At 38.6% G+C, this 14320-nt stretch overlaps 1 protein-coding gene across 2 annotated transcripts in view; it reads right to left on the reverse strand.

Moving 5' to 3' along the window:
* PSD3 (pleckstrin and Sec7 domain containing 3) overlaps window positions 1-14320 on the reverse strand; it is a 157377-nt gene that overhangs the window by 98560 nt on the left and 44497 nt on the right. For both annotated transcript variants that reach the window (XM_083352860.1, XM_083352861.1), the window contains 5 exons: window positions 12619-12831; window positions 12427-12507; window positions 10009-10121; window positions 6220-6278; window positions 2151-2240 (listed from right to left, as the gene is read on the reverse strand). In XM_083352860.1, coding sequence (XP_083208986.1) covers window positions 2151-2240; window positions 6220-6278; window positions 10009-10121; window positions 12427-12507; window positions 12619-12831 — 556 coding nt within the window. The remainder of the gene's footprint in view (window positions 1-2150; window positions 2241-6219; window positions 6279-10008; window positions 10122-12426; window positions 12508-12618; window positions 12832-14320) is intronic.

The following is a 14320-nucleotide window of genomic DNA, read 5'->3' on the forward strand; positions in this document are numbered from 1 at the left end:
GCAAATAAAGCAAAAAAAATGTCCAAGGAGAGAACTTAAAAACCATTTCACTATGGAAACAGATTTTTGATATTACCTATGTAGAACTCCTTTCCCATCCATCACCATGAAGGGTCAAGCCAACTTCCAGGGAATTTCCATGCCCTTTGATTCTAACTATATATGTTATTTATTGAGATGGCACAAGATGGTAAAAAAAATCAGCACATATCTGCTTTTGCTGATGTTAACAGAATTTTAGGCCATAGCTTTCTGTACAGCAAAATCTTATTTAATTTTTTTCTTTCATGGCAAACGAAATGCACCAACAATTAGGACTTTGCTTCCTACACAAGCAAATCAGACAAAAGAAAAAGTAATGCTCATATGAGCACCAGTAATGGAAAATGTGTTCCATCACCTAGGCCCAAACTTTACCAATTATTCAGAATCAGGTACTGGAACAAATTGAGGAAATGCACATAAGCAAGAAGGCAAAAGCTGCACTTGTGCATATAACATTTCTTGATCTCAAATTATATCTTCCATTCAAATATAAAAACTCAAAGGCACCTTTCTCCTGAAGCACTCTTATAAAAACCCATTACCATAAATATTCAGCAGAGAAGTCAGCTTTATCAGAAGTCTGATTTTTTTTAAAAAAACCAGCCAGTTTCTAGCCTTCAATTATCACTTCAGGCATACAATTGTTCCAATCCAGCCAAGTCAATTCATATGGAGAAGCAAACTGCCTATGCAGTCCCTGTTGATTGTTGAACTACGTTAACAATCTTGAGGTTCCAGGGTTGCACAGAGAACCTGAAGCGCTGATCAAAACTTCAGGCAGCCCAATTCTTTTTCTCCAATTCTCTTACTCAACAAGATGCATTTAAAGGCATGTTTCACTTCAAACTATGCTACACCTGTTTCTATTCGTGGTTAACAACACCAAGGAAGAAAAACAAAAGAGCTATGATCCTTTCAAAATGTATGTGTATGGTGTGATTCTAGAACAGTATTGGTCAATAGTTTATACCTGAGGCAAATATTCCAAATCTATGTGCTTAACTCTTCCATTTTATATTTTAAAAACTGCACTTAGGTGGCCTTCAACAATCCTTGCACAAGCTCTTCTTTTCTTTCAATAAGGCAGGATTCAGGGATAATATTGGGCACTGGGGTCTCCCTCTATAAACAGTACTGATCTCATCAGCGAATGTTGGTGCATTCCTACTTAAGGCAAATACTGGCAGGAAAACCTACAAGGTTATGGTCCTTGTTGTGATTCAGTGTCAGCCTGTGCTCCCAGAAGCTGAGTCCAATGAATCTGAGGAGGAGGAGGAGGAGGGGTTTGGAGAGCCTTTGGTGTCAGAGGGAGGCTCTGATGCACTGCAGGACTCTCAGCCTGGCCCCTACAGTCATGTTCCTCATGAGGCTCAGCTGTGTGAGTATGAGGTGTCAGACTCAGAAGAGTCACAGCTGAGTCTGTTCAGAGATGCTAGAAGCAGAAGGCAATCCAGGAGAGCAGAGCAGAGAAAATCAACTCAGGGGGAGGAGAAGGCAGTGAGAAGCCACACCTTGGGACTGATAATAAAAGGGGAAGGTGTGGGCGGGGCTGGTTGCTGAAGGCAACTGTTTGGAGACATTCTAAGAGAATCCTGGTCTGTTCTTGCTACTTCTGTTTAACTCTTGTTTGTTGACTCTTGTTTAATTTTTGATTCATTTATTGAAGGAAATATTCTGTTGCTTTTTTGTTTGAACTGTAAATAAATTTGGGTTGGGTTTTTCTAGCCTATTGACTGTAAAAAGGAAAAAGGGGTTGTCCCTGACACACAAACAGGGCCGGTCGTAGGCTGAAACAGAACAGTCCTTTCCTGGTCTACCACTGCCAAGAAGAGGTAGGTGAATCTAACTTTAACTCTTCTTCAGCACAGAATTTGAGAATATTTGCTTTAAGAGAAAATCCTTTATAAGTTCCTTTATTCTGGAACAATAGTAAAGTTAAATAGCTCTTTGAAACTAGGGTCTCCACATCATTGTGGGGGGGGGGAACCCAACATGAGACACAAAATGACAGGCAATTTAGTCAGTTTGACAGCAATCTCTTCCAGTTAGCCAGCAGAGGTAGAGTTGAGGCTGTATTCCAATAATAAGAAATAAGAGAACCTCACCTTCAGAAGTTCTCTTGGGAAATCTGCACCCTCGTTCATTCCTTGAAGGTTGGCAATGAATTCTTGACAGGACATCTTTTTGCCAATGTTCTGAAATATACAGGATGTAGAGATATGAATACAAACCAACGAAAGGAACCTGACTGTAGTTTTAAAAAACCTTATATTAAACCATTATAAATAACTTCCTTTACCCCTCAATTAAGAACCAAATTGTGAACAGCAACAAATGCAACATTGGGAGCATTGTTTCATAAATCTGCATGAATCAACCACAAAATACAAAGCAATACTTGAAGGGTAGTGGTGAAAGACCAGGTGAAGGACAGGAAAATCCTCAGGGAGAAAAAAAAAATCTATGTACAAATAAGTCCTCAACTTACATCCGTAAGGGAATCTGCCCATAAGAGTCATAAGTCGTGACAGTCACAAAGCAGGTCATGCACGTGTGACCAACTTGGTTTTATGGCATTTTTTGCAGCAGTCATTAAGTGAACCAATTATTCACTATGGGCCACTTTTGCTGAAAACCAGAAGTAAATGTCAGGTTTTGGCAAACATATCGTAAATGCAGTCACATGACCATGGGATGCTGCAAACAGAAATAAATGTGGGCCAGCTGCTGAATGCCCAATATGCAGACACATGAGGGTGTGTGTGTTAGGGTTAGGGTAGCACATAATCAATCACATGGAGGAGAGAGGAGAACAGTGAGTAAACTCTCCAGCAAGGATAATGGCAGCCGCACAGACTTTTCCGTCAAGATTCTCAAAGTTCTTTAAGAAACTGGTTTGCGTGCCTAGAATATTAAGGTGTTGCCAGAGACACAAATGGAAACTATTTGGCAAAACAACAGCCTGAAGTTGATAAAACTGCACAGAAAATTCTGGGCTTAAAAATATCTCTCCAGGCAAACCCAGAAATTCTCTTTTTTAAAAGAAGAAGAAAAAAGATTGTTTTTTTATTTTTCCCATTCCTGTCTTTAAAAACACTGGAGATTAATTTTAGTAGCCGCTAAGAGATACAGAGGAGAGAATGAATCACTCCTTTTCTAAGAATGAACAGTCATTCTTCCCTCTGTACAAATAAACCTAGTTATTTTCCTCTTTCAGCACACCGGCTCCAAATTCTGATTAAAGTAGAAACCAAGGGATTTATCTAGATATGTACTCCCATCATTCAAGCCCCTTCTTTATTCGTGTCAGAAGCACCTACAAATTATAGACCTACAACATTCAACACTGAGCAGATAAAATAGATATAAAATAGGCCTTTGAAATGTAGCACGTGTAACAATATGTAGAATAAATAGGATGAAAACTAAATGACTTTTGCCTAGTATCGGGCCATGCCAACAGCATTTTCTCTTTCCAGCATGAGGTCTTCCCTCCATACATGTTGGAGGACATTGTATGTACTGCAGCATACGATCCATACCCTTGATCTCATTTTATTAATATGGAAGCCTACTTCAGATTCTTTTTAAAAAAGTAAAATTGTTTACAGGTAGTCCTCAGCTTACATCCAATTTTTCAATAAATCAATATGCAATCTTCAATTAAATTGTTTAGTACAAAATTTGGTTTTAAAAAGCCTTTAAAACTGGAAGATGTACAAAACTAAAATTATAAATGTGACCTTATTCGCCAAAAAACTGAAACTTCAATTTGCTAAAAAAAAATGTATGGAAGGGATGTTCCTTCATCTGGGTTTTCTCTGAGTTTTTTGAATGCATCTGAATGTTCTGATTTTAATAGAACGTCCTGTTTTAAGATAACAGAGAACAGATGGTTTTGAAAGCGATCTTCAAAAACCGTTAGAAGATGGTGAGGGATAAGCATCTGAGAGGTATCAAGAAAAATCATAATAGGACTTTGGAACATCTGCGTGGGAATGTAAATCTTGTTTCTATAAATTCATCACAACTTTTCCAGGGTATAGCTAAACGCACTATATACAACTAGTTTTAACAGAACATTCAGCAAGCTAGGAGAAAAACATGACCATTTGTTTCTTGGACACAAATAGCTCTACAATATTGCCGGCGAGTCTCTGAAAAATAGCCATCTATATATAGTGTCTCTTGATGTCTGTGACAGCCCTGCATTTGGAGTCTGAAGAAAGACTGGCCGACATGAAGGAAGCATATTCATATATTAAACAAATTGATATAGCTGCCCATCTAATGAAAGGAGCTACAAAATATAAGTGTACAGTGTAAAAATATAAACACACTACCCTAAAGCAGGGGTGTCCAACTTTGGCAACTTTAAGACTTGTGGACTTCAACTCCCAGAATTCTTGGTAACTTTTAAAGTTACCAAGGGTGGACTACAGTAAAATACATTATGTTGTGTCATAAAAAAAACACGTCCCTTCACCAATCATTCTGTGTCAGCTCTGTCAACATCTTGGCTCCAGGGCTTGGGATAAAAGCCAATTCTTTACCAATTTCAGAATATAAAATGAGAGCAAACCCCGCTCCCTACCATTACTTACGATGCCACCTAGTTTGGGTAATGAAGGATCTGCAAGAAAACAACCAAGCTCAGAAATCACCAAGGATCCCTCATATTTACCATTTTCCTGAAGACCAAGAGTCTCAGGTCATCCGTATCTCTGAAGCAGACTCTTCCATAAGTCAGTCATCAGGACAGAAAAGGTGTCATTTTTGAAATCCCACCAGTGATACTGCTTCAATAAAGGGGTCCACAGCATGCCCACCCTGCCAGATTTAGTAGGACGAGTAAGAAACCATTGGGGATATAGTCCTACAGGTCACCTGATCTCATTTAATATATGGTATTAACGCCACTGTTGTGTGAACTGTATTGCATCCAGAAGCCTACTGAGAGCCAGTGCAGCTCACTCTGCAGAAATAGTAGATGGGCATATTAAGGTATATCCATCACTAACTGTGTTGCTGCATTATGAACCAGTTGCAGCTTCTGAATGCTTGTTAAGGGCAGTGTCCTATAGAGTGGATTTCAACAACTCAACTGGGAGGTGACTAAGGCATAAGTAAACCATGAACTGTGCCTCCTGATCTAGGAAAGGGCACAATTGGTGCAAAATATGCATTTCTGCAAAGGCCTTCCTGGCTATGGCTGCCACTTGCCCTTTGAGCAGGACCCAAGAGTCCAAGGGAACCCCCAGACTGCTTGCCAATTCTGAATGGGTGTCATCCCAACCAGAGTTAAAGAGATCAAAACACCAGATCCTGAGGATGTTAAAACCAACAGCCACCTCAGTCCTGGTTGGCTGGGTTGATTCTTCCTAATCCAGATCCACATAACATTTAGGTACTAGGAAAATACCTTGACAGTTTGAGCAGCCCAAGAAGAGTCAAGTCCTGTGGCACCCCATTTTTCCCTTCTTACTGGAAACAGCCTTGGAGGTAGGAGGGTGCCTCCCAACGCAATGCCTCGCCAGCTCAGGTTACCTGATTTGCAATATCAAGAGCCACTGAGAAATCAAGGAGGACCAGGATGACTACACTACTTCCATCCCTTCTAGGACCTGCCGGAGGTCCTTCACAGGAGTTGCAAGTCGCTGACCAGCGCAAACCAAATTAAGGAAATCAGGTAATCAAGGAGACCCAATCCCAAATCTTTTGCTGCACAGTTTTCTGGAATCCATTCTGTGGAGGGAAATCCAGATGTTTCCCTGACTTTGCCAAATGGTTTTTTTTCCATCTTTGCTAAGCGCACTGTTTATCTGCACTTTTTTTACAGGCTATTTGGCATTGTAACTTGTTTCCCTCCCCATGGAGGGCATTCTGAACTACAAATACTTGCCTTTATATATATATATATATATATATATATATATATATATATATATATATATATATATATATATATATATATATATATATATATATATATATATATATATATATATACACACTTTCTGCCTCTGCATAGATGACTTCACAACTCTATGAAGCGGTTAGAAACCAAGCAAGCCTGCAATGTCTGGGCCCACTGAGCACAGAAACCCCAGATATGCATGAGAAGAGCATCCTGTAGTTTTGAGGAGTGGTTTGCTAAGTTTGCACAATACTCACATGGCCGTGAAGGTCAGTGTTAAGCAGCATCACTGCACACGTGAGGCAATGGACTCCATCTGTAGGATTAAAAACACCCAAAGCATGACATATAGAAAGCTACACAGGAAAAAAGAAAATCACACATCCCACTTTTCCCGTCTGTTTAAGAACGACGCCAATTAAGCTGGAACCCCCTGCAGCTTAATTAACACTCTCCAAAGCGCTTTCCTTATAAAGTCATACATGGCATTAATCAAGAAAGAGCTATCTCATGAAATTAAATCACTGGTAGAGAGAGGAGGCCAGCCTGATTTGGTTTATCAGTGGAGAACTAGCGTAAAAGTCATGTTTTGAAGAACCACCGGAGAGGTGTTTATACCTTGAGGTAGCTCAGCTGCAGAATTTGATCCTGGTTGATTCTGTTTTACTTTTTGCAATTGAGCCTGCAATCCTGTTAAACCAGCAGATTTAGCCAGACTCCGTCTAATTGAAACCATTTCCTGTGAGACCAATTAGACTTTAGCTAATGTCATGATGCATACAGAAAATATGTGCAGGGTTTGCATTGGGTGGTATAATATTTTTGTCATATCGGACCCTTTTATGCAGCCTCCATGGACACTTCTGTCGGGAATTTGTCTCGGACATCTTCCCAATTCTCCTTTGCTGTTTCCACGTTATGTTTATGAAGCTACCAGCTTGAGTGTGCTTTATATATGTGTACTTGATTACAATCGTTCATGTTCTCTGTTTTTGTCTAAGGAGATTCTCAGTCACGATTGTCCCAAAGGCAACTGGATTTCTTCGTTTTCCCTTCAAGACGTTTCGTTTCTTATCCACAAAGCTTCTTTAGTTCATACTCGGTCAGAACTCAGTCAGAACTGAAGAAGCTTCTTGGATGAGAAGCAGAACATCTTCAAGAAAAAACAAAGAAATTAAAGTTTGGGGAATAAAAAAAAGCAATAACAGGGCTTTGGTCATACAAGGATATTAAGTGCAAACGCAATTAAGATATATATAGGCTAAAAATTATCGATAAATGTAATAAAGATGTTTCTGTTTAGTTGGTAAAAATAAGAATTGTGTTTGCCCAAAATGACATAACAGATATTATTGGAAAGAGAGAGGAAATATTTGATGTTCTAATATTAGACAAACTAAAAATTTATGTATATTACTGAATTATTGGTTAACCCAAACAACACCTATAATGGTTTTGATTTATTAGAGGAGATACTGTATTATCAATTAGATGGTTGAATATGGCACAAAATAGATATGTAACCAGAATATTAGACTTTGGTATGAAAAGGGGACAAGGAAAAAGTTGAGATAAGGGAAACTTTTGGTCACCTAAACATAAAATACTTGGAAATCATAAATAATAGTGTTACTTTGAACATTGATGGGAAATTAAAGCCTGAAAAACAAAACAATAACAGGACATTGATTGTATATAAGGATTAAGTGCAAACGCAATTAAGATATGTATAAGCTAAAAATTAATGATAACTATAACAAAGATGTTTTTATTTAGTTGATAACAATAAGAATTGTACTAGCCCAATATGAGGTGACAGATATTAATGGAAAAAGAGAGGAAATATTTGATGTTGTAACATGAGATTTATACTAAAGATTTACATACACTATTGAACTATCGATTAACCCAGTCATCACGTTGCTTTTTAAATATCCAATTGTAAAATGAGCAAATCAATAAAATATTATATATATATTAAAAAAAAACCAAAAGAAAGTCCAGTTGCCTTTTGAAAAAGCACCTTTGGGGTGGCCTCTGTTTTTCCCTCTCATCTCAATAAGCTTTCCACAAGGTCAATTTCAAATTATGAAACATTCACAGCAATGTTTGCGCGTGTGCGTGCACACATTTGCTTTAAATAAAACATAAGAAAAAAGAAAACAAGATCTGCTTTGCTGAATCGATTCAGTGTGGCCTCCAAAATGTTTGGGTAGATTTGTGTAATTAAAGCTATACAAGGAGGAAAATCTTACAAGCACATCATAATAGTGATTCCCACCCATCATGCTTGCCTCCTTAAATCGGGCAATAAACGATGGACAGCCTCGGTGAAAGATGCTCTTTATGCAAATACCTGAAAAGGAGTCTAGTGATTCAGCAACAAACTCAGTGAATACTCAATTCCAAAAACAAATGATAGCCATAAATATTTTATAACCGACTGGATTGCATTTTCATTCAGCTAGCTTGGGTTTATAGACATCTTGGGTTGGGGAAGGCTTATCTTGGATTTCTGGGTTGGTCTAGTGCAGGGCTTTTCAACCGGTGGTACGTGTACCACTTGGGGTACTTTGCCACATGGCAGGTGGTACGCGATTGCTAGCCAAGGGTAGCAGGGGAGGGGAATGAGGGAGAGGGAGAGGGAGAGGCAGCTGCAGGACTGTCGGGGCTCGGCAGAAGCCCTAGGAGTTGGCAGGGCTCCTGATCAGCTGATTGGGTCTAGCTGATTGGCGCTTCCAGAAGCAGCTCAGAGCTGGAAGTGAACTGAAGAAAAAGGGGGGGAAGAGAGGAGAAGCTATAAAAGAACGTGGTTTGGATGGGGGAAGGGGAAAAAAGACAACAGGAAAGGTTTAATCCCTTTAAACAAATGTAATTAGTTTTTACCCCCTTTAATTGAGTTTGTCTGTGGCTTTTAGAAAGTTTTCTTTGAAGGTAACCTGGCTTAATTTAAAGCTAAAGCTTTTCTGCAACTGCGGAGCCTTTCTGTCCGGATGCAACATTGTGACAAGTGACACGCCTGAGGCAGCTTAAAGAGAAAAAAAATGGAGTTTGTGTTTCTTTATTTTCTTGCTTTGCACTTGATTAGTGTGTTTTAAGGGTACATGGAAGGGATTGGTGTGTGTGTGTGTGTGTGTGTTCATTCTTACTAGACCGTGGAAGAGTTCAGAAGGGCCAACCAGCTAGCTCAGGAGTCTACAAACTTAGAAACCTTTAAGACCTGTGGACTTCAACTCCCAGAATTCCTCAACCAGCCATGAGGACTGAGGAATTCTGGGAGTTGAAGTCCACAAGTCTTAAAAGTGCCAAGTTTGAAGATTCCTGAACTAGCTGGTAGTGGTGCATATTAATCAACATGGATAAATTCATCATACATTTGTCCGTGCAAAGAGAAAGTGATTCAGCAAAGGAACAGCCACCGAAGAAATTAAAACTGGTACTTTTTTTCTACAGTTTGTAATAGTTTATTAGATTATAGAATAAAATACAAAAATACAAAAGCAAATAGTAGGACACAGTGGGGAGGAAAAAGGGGGGAAAGGGGGAGAAGAAAAAAAAGAACAGATTTCCTCTGTTGCAGTAGAAGGAGGCATTTTACTTTTCTATAATATTATAAACTAGCCATTTCTATAACAACAAATGAATCTAATCAGTAAAACCCAAAATCCCCCTTTTTTCTTTAGTCATCATGTTTCTGACACCTTGCTAAGCACTGGTGGTATTCAAATATTGTCATGTCCTAAAAGTGGTACAATCAGCAATTAAGCTGACTTTGTAATAATGCCGCTTGGGTGTGTGTGAAAGCCCTAATAAGCAGGCATATACATAGAATGAAGGCTACTGCTAAGCTTGTAAGCCGCCCTGAGTCTTCGGAGAAGGGCGGGATATAAATGGAATTAAAAATAAAATAAATAAAATAAATCTGTGAAAAGGTTGAAAAGCCCTGGTCTAGTGTGTTTATAATATTACAATTGTCACCGTGAAGTCTGCCAGAGTAAAAGTGACAATAAAGCAAACCTATCTTAAAACTGAAAAAGGATCGTTACCTTGTGTGGAAATAGCACTGGGGTTGCATTGGAGGTATCGGCTGGAGAAATGAACTAGAACTCTCTCTCTTTCCTGAGTTTCTCCGATGAGAGAAAAGGCTTTAAAAAATGTCCTAAAAAGGAATTTAAAAGTGGAAAAAGCAATGTCAAATTATTCCTATTCCAAAGTTATGAATTAAGGGTAACTTTTTCAGAATTGAAGATAGCTTGAATGAAGCATGTATCGTATCATCCCATGTATGTATTGTTGCAGTTACTACTGAGTATGTTACAATACAAAACCCTACTAATTAGCTACTAATCCTACTTAAAAGAAAGATGAGGTATACATTTTAAGATTCTTTAAAATCTACTGCCAATCTATGAAATATTTGCTAGTTTATGCTAGCAAATACTTGCTAGAATTATCTGTAGGTATAGCAAACATACAGTAACCTTTGCTATAATTCCTAGGACTAAGGGATTGGAGGAAAACAAGAGGGAAAAAGGAGAGATAGGATTAGCTATTTTCTTAAACATGATTAAATGAAATCTCTATGTTGATAGAGGATTCCTTAGGCACTGGGCTTACTTTAAATGTGTCTTCCAGCAGAGAGCGTGCATCCTGCAAAAAACATGCCTTCAAATCTATCAACCTACAGCAGTAATGGTTTTTTTTAAAAAAAGATGCAGCTGTCATCGCTTTTCAGCTTTCGCAGCCCTGCTGTTACTGCTTGTTCTTTCTCCTGCCACTAACTCATACAACTGCACAATAAACTTTTTCACAAAACCATTTAAAATAAATACAAATTACACAGAAGGTCCACCCTAATTTGTGGCTATTTTAAAGAAGGCACATGCGGAGGCAGGACCACATCCGACCAAATCCTACTCCAATTCAACTCTGACGGCTGCTTTCCAAGGCCCATGTCCCATTCATTTCTCTCCTGGATGTAACAGGAGAAAATAGAACTTTGTGGTAAAAACAGGTGCAATTGTATATTGAAGGTCTCTCCTATAATTTTTGGTATCTCCAGTTCGAATGATCTAGTAACAAGAGATGAGAAATACTTCTGCCTGGACAGTTGCAAGATTTAAAATAATTCAGAAAATGGAGGGGGAGGAGAAGAAATGGATCTCTTTATCTGCTAGAATTCACTTTGAATCAAAGTAATACTAAAAAAAATCATAGACCACTTGATTGCAGACTTTAAATGGAATACAGGCATTGAATTATCTGTAGAATCCTTCATAGGAAAAGATAATAAGAACAATTTCCTCTGATGGCTCCCAAAACACGGTTCAGTGCACGAGACTGTCAGATGGATCATTATTGTTCAAGCTAAGCAATAAAACTAGCATTTAAACTACAAAATTGAATTAGCTCAGTAAGTTGAGTCTTTCCCAGAAATGATTCCAATTACTTCTCACCATGACTATGAATTTTATGATTTTTGTAGTTTTAGTGTTTATGGCTTTAAATTGTTGTAGCGTTTTGCTATTTTCAACTGTTTGAGAGCCACCCAGAGCCATATATTGAGCTAGGTGGCTAATCAGTACATATTTGATAAATGAATAAATCAGTGTTCCCCAACATAGGAAACTTTAACATATGTGGATGTCAACTCCCAGAACTGGGGAATTCTGGAGTGGAAGCCAACACAACTTAAAGTTGCCATGAGTGGGAAACATTGAAATAAATAAAATGAATGATTTTTTTTTACCCTAAGCTAGAAATTTGTGTGTGTGTGTGTGTGTGTGTGTGTGTGTGTGTAAGGTAAAGGTTCCCCCGCACACGTGTGCTTGTCATTTCCAACTCTAGGGGCCGGTGCTCATCTCCATTTCAAAGCCGAAGAGCCAGCGCTTGTCTGAGGATGTCTCTGTGATCATGTGGCCGGCGCACGGAGCGCTGTTACCTTCCCACTGTAGTGGCCCCTATTTTTCTACTTGCATTTTTACGTGCTTTCGAACTGCTAGGTTGGGATTCGACCCGCCAAACTGCCGACCTTCTGATCGACAAGCTCAGCGTCCTAACCCACTGAGCCACCACGTCCCTACTATATATATATATATATATGTATGTATGTATGTATATGTATATGTATGTATATATGTATGTGTATGTATGTATATGTATGTATATGTATATGTGTGTGTTTGTGTGTATATATATATGTACACACACATAGTGTGATAGGAATGAATGAATGAATTTATGAAGTAGCCAAAGCAATGGCACCTGAAATGAGAATTCTGCTCCCAGGCATTTAAAAGGCTTAAAATGGACCTAATTATATTCTGGTTAAATGTATGCAAATGAAGTGGATGCACAGGTTTAGCACTAGTTTACGCAGCATCTAGACACACATAACTTAAGTATAGCATTTTACTTGGATGAGAAATGATACATGAAAATACCTGGGGAAGATGGCTTCTTACCTGAGAGAGTAATCCAAAGACATGCCCGTGAAATCAAAGAACTTGAGGTATTCTTCAGCTACCAGCTTACTAAACTCATTGCTTCAACAGAAAAAGAAAAAGCATAGATCAGGTTATTAGGAAATCAACTCAGATGCATTCTCATAACATTCTAAGCATTCGATGTTAAAGGCAAAAAATTGGAACACACACTTTTTCCCCAAATGCTTTGCCACGTCAGATCGTTTGAACCTATCCAGATGATAGAGGCGCTTTGCCAGCCTCCGCGCAGCCTCCACGTTGCCACCAGTCGTGCCATTGAGGAGGTCCTGGCTCAGGTTTTCATGTCCCTCTTTTTCCAGAATATCATGGCTGCCCATATCCCCTGTGGCATCTAACGGTGTAGTACATTCCAGTCTTGCATTGCTATGAAACAGGAGAGAATATTAAGAGAAGAGGAGAAAACAAAATTAAGTTTAAGTGCAAATCATTTATGGCAACAAACAAATAACAGATGATTAGAACGCTTTCATTACATTCTACGCACACGTTAAAATGGACATAGTACATTTCTCTTGAAACTCTACAGAAGTGAATGGAATTTTCCACTTTCTCATTTTAAGGAGACTTTCTGAGACAAACTTCCTAGACTTCTGCTTTTTTTTCCTTTCAGCTATATTACTAAATTCAGAAACCTCAAAACTTAATGTTAATTCAGATATCTTAATAGAATTGCTGCCCAAATTTTAGTGCAGCATATGTTCAAAAACCCAGAAACCTTGTCATAGGTCTCAAAGCTGTAAGAGAAGGTAGGAAAAATAGTTGTGAAGAGACTAGTCTTTTCAAATAGATTTATAAACATTTTGAACATCTGCACACATAACTCTTAAAGAAAGCCGGAAAAATTTAAATAGAGGCTGTAAAAGAAAATTCTTCATGGTGTCTGTTACAGTTCCCTTGTTTTAAATCCAAAACTTTGTAAATAATAAACAGTCAAAGGTATGATCACCATAATGTATTTCAGGTGCTAAGGTTCTGTGCAGCTCTTTTCATTATAAGATGTGACTAAAGGTAAAGGTAAAGGTAAAGGTTCCCCCGCACATGTGTGTTAGTCATTTCCAACTCTAGGGGCCGGTGCTCATCTCTGTTTCAAAGCCGAAGAGCCAGTGCTTGTCCAAAGACGTCTCCGTGGTCATGTGGCCGGCATGACTAGACGCCAAAGGCGCACAGAACGCTGTTACCTTCCCACCATAGTGGTCCCTATTTTTCTACTTGCATTTTTACGTGCTTTCGAACTGCTAGGTTGGCAGAAGCTGAGACGAGTAACAGGCGCTCACTCTGTTACGCGGCACTCGGGATTCGATCCGCCAAACTGCCGATCTTCTGATCAACAAGCTCAGCGTCCTAACCGCGTCCCTTAAGATGTGACTACTTTTTTAAAAAACCAAGAACAAAATGCAAGAATTAAAATTAGGAGTATGTGAAACATTTCATTTTGACCTATTTGAAGTGTGAAATTTTGTGACGTCCCATTTTGAGTGCAAAATTAGTATTTTTCAAGCAAAAAGCGGCTTCATGCTTGAAATGTGATGTTTCACAAAATCATCTGGAAATGGTTGCAAAACATTTTGCATGTTCCAAATTACACAGCCTTTAATTAAGTAAATAGTGCCATCAAACTAAATTTAGTAAACTCTTCCCGGCTGAGATGACTGTATTTAATTTATTAAACTTAAGGTATTTATTTAGAGCATTTATGCCTCACACAAGGGTTCCCAAAACAGCTTGTGCAACCATGGAAATACAAAAGAGACATCATCGAAGGAAAAAGACATGGGAAGGAAAGAGACAGCAAAATATCTTGGGGACATGTTTTTAAGGTTTCATCATTACTATAATGGCCAACTATGATGAA

This window comes from Vipera ursinii, assembly GCF_947247035.1.
Source record: "Vipera ursinii genome assembly, chromosome: 2".
Taxonomy (NCBI): Eukaryota; Metazoa; Chordata; class Lepidosauria; order Squamata; family Viperidae; genus Vipera; species Vipera ursinii.